The sequence below is a fragment of the Morus notabilis genome, unplaced genomic scaffold (genome assembly GCF_000414095.1).
Source record: "Morus notabilis unplaced genomic scaffold, ASM41409v2 Scaffold436, whole genome shotgun sequence".
NCBI classification, from domain to species: domain Eukaryota; kingdom Viridiplantae; phylum Streptophyta; class Magnoliopsida; order Rosales; family Moraceae; genus Morus; species Morus notabilis.
The window spans coordinates 122,300-131,249 of record NW_010362623.1 but is presented as its reverse complement, the minus strand read 5'-3'; the positions used below and the strand labels follow the sequence as shown (position 1 = coordinate 131,249).

Genomic DNA, 8,950 nt, shown 5'->3' with positions numbered 1-8,950 from the left:
TTTTTAATTTTTGTTTTTTTTTTTTTTTTTTTTTTTTTTTTTTTTTTGTAATTCTTTATTTTGAGTAGTGGGACGAGTATAATATCACTGGGTTTTTAATTCCTTATTCGGACTAGTGGAATGAGTGTTATCACTATTCTTTTTGGAATTGGTCATCATTTGAACCTTATTTCTCTGTTTATCTACGATTGTGGGATTATGATAACCCTTCAAAGGGTGGACCTTTTCCTTGGAGGGTGGAAAAGTAAGGTAAATTGAAAGTTGAAGACTCCTACAGATGTTGCTTAAGTAATTCTTCACATGTTATTTTCTTTTTCCTTTTTTTTTTTCAAATAAAGAGAAAACTAAATGATAGTGATATGTAACAAATCAAGCATGCCTAAGATTTCTCCGCCTTTTGATTTCAGGCAATGGGTCATGGGATTTCTAGCTCATTTCTTGACAAGGTGCGTGAAGCAGGGAAGGAATTCTTTTCACTTCCAATGGAAGAAAAGCAAAAGTGCTTAAGAGCAGCTTGTGAAGGTGAAGGGTTTGGGAGTGATGTGGTGGTCTCAAAACAGCAAGTTCTTGACTGGTGCAATCGCCTCTTTCTCATGGTATTCCCTGAAGATAAAAGAAGGCTCAATCTTTGGCCAGAAACTCCCAATGATTTTGGGTAACATAAATATTTTCTCTCATCCTATATATATTTTGGGTTATTTTTATTTTTACTTACCACATAATTCCGATTTTTAGGGCTTTCTACAGTAGGGTATCCCCACTAATAGTGCATGTTTCTGAACATTAAATTTGGTCAAAATCACGTTAAAGAGTAGGCGACCTGACGGTTCAAAACAATGCCCTACCAGTAGAGTATTTTTCATACCGACAAAAAAACGAGAATTTAACATTACAATGTGGCAGTGTGGCATTAGGTTTTCTTGTTGTTGAAAAGCTTGATTGAATTTTGTCGTAGGGAGACTCTGATTGAATATACAATGAAGATAAGGTCAGTAATGGATGTTGTCTTTAAGGCCACTGCTAGGTCATTGAAATTGGAAGAGGATGTGTTCCTGAAGCATTTTGGAGAAAAAACAGTGATGCAAGCAAGATTCAACTACTACCCACCTTGTCCAAGATCTGATATGGTTCTTGGCCTCAAACCTCACTCAGATAAATCAGGAATAACTGTGCTCTTGCCAGACCAAGAAGTTGAAGGTCTTCAAATTTTCAAAAACAATGAATGGTCCAGAGTTCCCACCATCCCTCATGCCCTTATTGTCAATCTGGGTGACCAAATGGAGGTGAGATTGTACTCTACAGAATAACTCCAATTCAAGTAGATTTCTTTGTCCAAAATTTTCAAATTCTTTACTAGGCTTATTTGCACCGCTGTCCTTTGAACTTGTTTCCCATTTGCAATGTGTCCTCTGAACTTGTATTGTTGGCAATTAGCCTCTTGATCTAAGGAATATGTTGCGAAACACACCAATTGATAGCGGTGTTAACTTTTTAACGGAAATCTACATGTGACTTGCATATGGGTCAATAAATTAATGGCATGAAGGTTATTTACATCCAGTTTAACCCAATTACTTATTGGGGCTAGAGCTTTTAATTTGTCTTTATAAAAATAGAAAAGGCTTTCTATGGTATAGTGTCACATTTTCTTACAGCTTAAGTATATTTTAGAAAAAGCTATGACCATGCGAGATTTCTAATGAGAAATTCTTACGACTGACGTTTTAAGTGCACATTACATGTTGATCCCGCATAATGACAGAATATGAATATTTGTATTTCAAACAGTCATGAAGATAATCACCACTAGTGATACTTGGCATTGTTTGTTTGTAATCGGGTTTTTGAAAATGTTGGCAGATTATGACTAATGGTATAATGAAGAGCCCACTGCACAGGGTGACAACAAACCCGGAAAAGATGAGGGTGTCTGTAGCAATGCTTATTGAACCAGATCCTGAGGAAGAGATTGGACCAGCGGATGGCTTGGTAGATGAAGAAAGACCAAAACTTTACAAAACAATGAAAAATTATGGTCATTTGAACTATGTCTGCTTTCAGAAAGGAGTAGTAGCTATTAACGAAGTCAAAATGTAACTATGTCATGTCTGTCACTTCCCCCAAATATTGATGTCAAAGTTAAATGGAAAACACAGACTCTAATTTAGAGACACTTAAATAATAAATAGCATTGTGTTAGTGGATCAGACAATGTTACAATTGATATCAGGACAAATTGAATGATGCTTTTAATAGTTTTTCGTTTTCATCATCATTATTATTATCATCATCATCGTTTTTTGGATGATCAACTATACTCTTTAACGTTTTAAAAGAATTGAAGAACAATATATATATATATATATATATAAATTGTCTCCTAGCAGTTGTATAATTCTGTATAAATTGTGTATTTACATGTAAATCGTGTATATTTATATGTAGAGTCGTGTATATTTAATATGAAATACAATAAATCAGTCAATATATATTTTTATGTTATGTGTTCACTAATTGCTATAAAAAATACATGGTTTGAAGATTAATATATATTGTCGTTTCTTATAACTTAACATACACGACTTTTGAGGATAAATATATACAATTTATATATAACATACACGGCTTTTGTGGATAAATATATACAATTTATATATAACATACACGATTTTTGAAGATAAATATATACAATTTATATAGAATTATACATTATCGTTCCGGTCAGCCACTTAGAACCAGAGACCTTAGAGCTATATATATATATATATATATATATATATATATTCCTGTATTCCACTGTACAGAACTTTTCCAAGTCAGTGATTTGGGTTGCTATTTACCTTGTTCCTTCAAAGATACTAGTGACAGAGATAGAAAGCTGTTTTCTGCCTCCTTAATTTGACTTCCAACTTAAAAAATAAAATAAACGAAAGCAAATAATGTGATTTCGATCTCTCTAGAAGATCGCCAGCGAAAAATTGCTTTTAAATTTTAATCAAGGGGACCCTTCACTTGGTCATAGTTCTTACTAGTATACTACCTGTTAATATAGAAAACTTGCATTAAATAAATAGTCCGATTCCCCTTCATTATTCTTCCATATCGTAATTATCCTTTCACATCAATCAAGGATTTAGCTGAACACTATAGATAATTTTTTTGTTTTTTTGTTTTTTTTTGCTATATGAAAATTCTGAGAAAGGGCAACCAACGTGGGATAATCTTTCACACTAGGTGGTCTATAGATATTACTTAAATACACTAAAGAAAGATATAGGGTACATCATTTTTCCAAGATGGGATCACTGCCAAGAACAGTTCAGGATCTTGCCTCCAAAGGAGAAGAAATCCCTGAAAAGTTTATCCACAAAGATGGTGATGGTGGAGCTCCAAATGCCCCAATCATGGATGTTCCGGTTGTTGATATTGCTCTTCTTGGTTCTTCTACAGAGGAGCTTGACAAGCTTCGCTCAGCTCTCAATACATGGGGTTGTTTTCAGGTCTCAAATCCTAAACTTTTTTTTTTCTCTCCATAATTTTCACCAATATGCTGAAAGTTCATATAGTTCAATGGTTAGATTCACTTTTTTGGCTATTTTTAGAGGTCCAAATTTACAAAGTCCCACAAATTAAAATCAAAGTTTATCTCAAGATCAGTGAGAATTGGTCTTGGATACTGGTTTTCTTTGCACATAACAAGAACTCAGAATTAAAAGCAAACCGAAATCTTATAATTCTAATACCAATATTTTCATAGCAAGAATTTGAACTTTCTCAGGATTAATTGTACTAATTCTGTCAAGAAACTTCAATTTTGGGATTGCCCTCTTGATAATTTGTTGGTTCTATATCTAAACAAGTTAAAATCATGATTAAGAGTTGGTTTTCGTTGTTTCAAGGCAATAAATCATGGCATGAGTCCTGAGTTCCTGAATCAAGTCCGTGGAATTACAAAAGAGTTTTTCCATCTTCCATTTGAAGAGAAACAATTGTACTTGAGAGAAGAGAATGATATTGAAGGGTATGGTAATGACATGGTCCTCTGGGAGCAGCAAAAGCTTGATTGGACTGACCGACTCTACCTTGCCATATACCCTGAAGATCAGCGCAAGCTCCGATTTTGGCCCGAAAAGCCAGAAGCTTTTAGGTATATTGTCTTGTCACTTCTTTCTTTTTTTTTTTTGTTTTTTTGTTTTAAACAATAGAATCTATAGTTGTAAAAATTAGGGAATCCTAAGCAGAGTATTGGTTTTGTAGGGATTCTACGAAGAGAAGAAACTTATTTAAACGAGGTTTAGCATATTGAAGCTTTTATTAGACCATGTGCAATCAAAATGCTAAAGCGAATGTTACATTTGACTAAAAAGTATGAAAAGACAATATGTCATTTTATTTTTCACTCAAATGCAGAATGTTATTTTAAATACCATATCTAATTTTTATAGCTAATTTTTAGCTCTAGTACTCGTAAAAAATAATTTTAATTTTCTCACACTTTAAAATTTTAAAGGGGATAATGATAAAAATTCCTCTTAAATTATATCACTTATAATATTTTATCCCTAAATTTTAAAACGTAATATCCATTTGCTCTGAACATAAAATGTTAAGAGAAAAACCTCCTCTGCTAGGTATTTTTAAGAGAAATTTACATCTAATTTATTATTTTGGAGTATTTTAATAGCTCTACAGTTTAAAATTTAGTTTGAATTTAAAATTAAATTATACTTGAACTTTTAATTATGATACATCCGTTATTGATTGAATGTAAGTTAAAAATTTATAATTTTTTTTTTGTAGGATAAAAAAATTTATGAATTTTTTTTAATATTTTAATTCGTTTAAATTCAAATTAAATTTTAAACCATAAAATTATCAAAAAAACCCTCAAAATAGTAAATTAAATGTTAATTTCAATTAAAAACCTAACAGAGAAGGCTTTTTGTTAACATTTTATTGTTCAGAAGAAGCGTATGTTATGTTTTAAAAATTAGAAGGTAAAGTGTTACAAGGGCTATAATTCAAGAGGAAGTTTTGTGATTAATCCATTTTAAAATGATAATGCCATAATTATTAATTGAGAAAGTCAACATATCAGCAAATAAGCAACAAATGTCAAATTTGGCATAAGCTATATTTGGTGCTAAATTTAGCACGTTGAGTTTAATCTGAAGTACAATGTGGCATTAGAAAATAATTTTCTTATGTAGATGTATGGCGTAGAAATTTAGCATTACATTAGAATGGGTTTAGTATCCATTAGCATATTGAAGCTTTTATTAGTATCCATACTCTTACACATTGTTTTTTAAACAATAAAAAGTTAACATATTAAATATAAAAGTCGCATAGTAAGTATCACATGAGAACTTTGATGATATTTTTCTGTTTTGAACTCAAGGGTGAGGATTTGAACTCAACACCTTACGGTGGCGCAGGTGTGGTTTTAACGTTAGATTATGCTTGCAGCTACGTATGATAATTTTTAAATGATTTGAAGAAATGACAATTGATCATATTGGAAATCATAAAATTGCAGGTCTACTTTACATGAATACTCTTTGAAGCTAAAATCAATAGGTGTTGTGGTCCTTAAGGCCATGGCAAGGTCATTGAGCTTGGAGGAGAACTGCTTTGTGGATCAATATGGAGAAAGATCAAAACTTCATGCAAGATTCAACTTTTATCCCAAGTGTCCGAGGCCGGATCTTGTTCTTGGTACCAAACCACATGCAGACGGCACAGGAATCACCCTTCTCTTGCAAGACGAATCTGTGGAAGGTCTGCAGTTTATGAAAGCTGACAAGTGGTACAGAGCTCCAATCATTCCTGAGGCTCTTCTCATTAACGTTGGTGATCAAGCAGAGGTAAGCACTAAGAAAGGAACAAGAGCAAAGCATGATAAATAGAGTGTCAATATTGTTTCATAACAAAATGTTAGGATCGGAAAATATTTATAATTATGTAATAATGATTGCAATAACCTTGTTTATCACTAATGTTAATAAAATTACAATTATTATTACTGTACTGCTCATGTAGTAATATGTCAGTGCTACTGCTAAGAATATGAACTTCAATGAAAAGTGATGAATAATCTAAAGTCCCGAAGTTGAGTGATATTCATCACCACTGAAGATGATCGCACACTCAAAGGGTGCGGTTCCTCACTTTGTATACATGGTAATTAGCAGCCTTAGTGATGAATAGCAATGTCAACTTACCCTTCAATAAAAAGAACAAATTAGAAAAGTTCTTCTTTCACTTTGACACTCAGTGTGTCCCTTTATTTTTTACATGTGCCAACACACTGAACTTGATAAAAGTGGCAACGTTAGTCCTTTTGTTTGTTTTTTAACTGAAAAATAACACCCGGCACGTGAGGCTCTCCGACCATTTTTTGGACAAAAACAGACAAAAGAACCAATATAGCCACTTTTCTCAAGTTCAAGGGGTGTTGTTGTGCATTTGAAACGTTGGAGACACTTGTGTAATTTGCCCATTTATGAAAACATGTGAAGACATTTTTTTAGGTTCTTGCTTTGGCTGGAAGAAAAGGCACATTTAGTATTAATGACAGAGCTTATTGACATATCTTGCCTCGTTTTTACAATCATACGCAGATATCAAGTAACGGCATGTTCAAGAGCCCAGTGCACAGGGTGGTGACAAATGCAGAAAGAGAGAGGATTTCTTTGGCTGTGTTTTATGTTCCAGACCCAGAGAATGATATTGAACCCTTTGAAGAGTTGATCAACGAGTCAAGACCCAGATTATACAGAAAAGTTAAAAATTATGTTGACATCTATTTTCAGTACTACCAGAAGGGGAGAAGACCAATGGAGGCAGCAAAAATTGAAGTTTAATATTTCCATTTCTCATAGTTTGTCCACAAGAAATTAAAGGACATGTTCTTCGTGTAATGTCAACGGCATAAATAACATGAATTGGGCTATATACTATTAGAGTTTGATGAGAGATGAGAAGAAAAGTGAGGGAAAAAAATTACATTTTATAAGGTATTGGCCTTTTATCTTAAAAGGTTAAGTTGTTTAAGTGGAGTGGCTCAATATCTTTATATGATGATACTTATGTTTGTTTAGACGATGTGGGACTCGAGTATTTTACTTTAACATATTTTGTCCCCTTGGTGACAACTCTTAAGGAAAAATTCAGTTGCTACAAAGGGATCCCATTGAAAACCTGGTCTCTGCAATTTTCAAGCACAAAAAATGGATACATGAATAAAGCTTCAGGTAGCGAGTCCTTTATCTTATTTGTTGGCTCCAAGCTATACCAATTTGTTTGTATTCTGTTTTGGTCGTTATGATGTTTGAAGAACGTGAAGCAAGGTTGAAGTCTATAATGAATTCGTGAATCAAGGTTTGTATTCTGTTTGATTCAAAAACTATTTTGTCTATCATTTCTACTAAATAATCTCACTGAACAATAGAAAAATTGTGCTGTAGTAAACAACAAACTCTTTAGCTTTATCGATTTTTCTTCGACTCTTTACCTCTTTATTTAATATTTTCCACAAATTTAAACATTGCTATAGTGCAGCCAGACAAGTACTAATGTGCAAGTTTTATAACATTATTAACTTTAAAGAAAAGACATAATGTGCAAGTTTTATAACATTATTAATTTCAAAGAAAAGACATAATTGAAGAACCAAATTTAAAGCATAAACAACCTAAATCAAGATGCATATACAAATGCAGGATAATGAAAGAGAATGTACAATTTACTTATAACGGACAACCCATTAGCAATTTTTGCTTCACGGAGAAAAACATATAAAAAATAGCTCTTCCTTTTCCCTCATAAGAAACCAACATAACACACACGCATATATATACACACTAGTTAAATACATGTGCTACGCACGTGTGAGCAATTAAAAATATATGCACTAATCGTGTTTTTATAATTTAGTCATCGCAGTATTGTTTTTCACCATTTATTTAAGGTCATAAATTATGTCCATTAGATTATACTTCTTTTTCTTATTGCAAATACATTTTGAGAAGAATGAATATTTTCAACTTCACATTCTACATTAATTTTATGGTTTTGGTTGAATTATTTTTGACACCTGATATTAGATTTAGTAAGGTTGAAATTTTAAAAGTTAAGGATCCTTTAACTCATCCTTTCGTCACAAATACGTTTCATCATTGATCTGTTAAATTTTAAGCTCTTTTTTAAGGTATCTTTGGTAAATAAGTATGAATACAATTCAAACAATTTTATTAGATTGTAGTTTGTTAAACAAATACCCGTTTCGCTCTTGTTATTTCTCTCTCTCAAGGATTGATTTCCTAAAAAGAACTCTTTATAATCTTTATTGAAAATATCCTCCTAAGAAAGCATAACTTCGCATAATTTCAAGCTCTCTTTGCAAACGAATCATGAGTTTTCTCTGGATAATTGTACAACAAAACCCAGACAAGCTCTTAATCCACATTGGCTAATATTTCTATTCCGATTACAAATCAATTAAAACAACTAAACAACAAATATATATTTGTTACATATTTGTACCAGAGAAAAGAAAAGATATACATAGTGTTGAAACAAAAAATACAAAAAAATAAAAAATAGTAAAAATAAAAATAAAACAATATATGGTCACGAGGGAAGTTGGATAACTTCGTGGAGGAAGTGGATGCATGGGTAATTAGTAGGGAGTCCAATGAAAAGTAACGTGGGAAAGTTTACAAAATTGTTATATGAAAGTTATCTTTCACATCAGTGATCTACGTGAGTGGAGGCAATCTTTGAGAGATAAAGGATATGTTCGTTTGCTGCAACTTACTCGAGAAAGGCCCACTCGAGTGTTGAAGTTGGCCCAAGTTCGCGTTCAGCATTTGAAAACTCGAATTCGAACTCGAAATTAATTCGAGTTACCAACCCGTTTTTGAGTTGAACTTCCCCTTGCTACTTG

The 8,950-nt window shown here is 32.5% G+C and overlaps 2 protein-coding genes across 2 annotated transcripts in view; both read left to right on the top strand.

The window, feature by feature from the left end:
• The window catches only part of LOC21406431 (protein SRG1), a 2,965-nt gene extending 721 nt beyond the window's left edge, over positions 1 to 2,244 (top strand). Inside the window, exons 2-4 of the mRNA XM_010102560.2 lie at positions 408 to 655; positions 956 to 1,283; positions 1,861 to 2,244. Of these exons, the coding sequence (XP_010100862.2) occupies positions 408 to 655; positions 956 to 1,283; positions 1,861 to 2,097 (813 nt within the window). The 3' untranslated portion in view covers positions 2,098 to 2,244. The remainder of the gene's footprint in view (positions 1 to 407; positions 656 to 955; positions 1,284 to 1,860) is intronic.
• An 852-nt stretch (positions 2,245 to 3,096) lies between these two features.
• On the top strand, positions 3,097 to 7,135 carry LOC21406430 (probable 2-oxoglutarate-dependent dioxygenase ANS). The gene is made up of 4 exons (XM_010102559.2): positions 3,097 to 3,500; positions 3,900 to 4,147; positions 5,540 to 5,867; positions 6,624 to 7,135. Exons 1-4 carry the CDS (start codon positions 3,297 to 3,299, stop codon positions 6,864 to 6,866), a joined length of 1,023 nt encoding a protein of 340 aa, XP_010100861.1. The 5' UTR covers positions 3,097 to 3,296; the 3' UTR covers positions 6,867 to 7,135.
• The last annotated feature ends 1,815 nt before the right edge of the window (positions 7,136 to 8,950 follow it).

Bases quoted from the DNA above. Each gene is read 5' to 3' on its own strand.
- LOC21406430 (XM_010102559.2), top strand. From the start codon at position 3,297: ATGGGATCACTGCCAAGAACAGTTCAGGATCTTGCCTCCAAAGGAGAA. The intron at 3,501-3,899 runs GTCTCAAATCCT...CGTTGTTTCAAG, and splicing joins ATACATGGGGTTGTTTTCAG to GCAATAAATCATGGCATGAG. The intron at 5,868-6,623 runs GTAAGCACTAAG...AATCATACGCAG, and splicing joins ACGTTGGTGATCAAGCAGAG to ATATCAAGTAACGGCATGTT.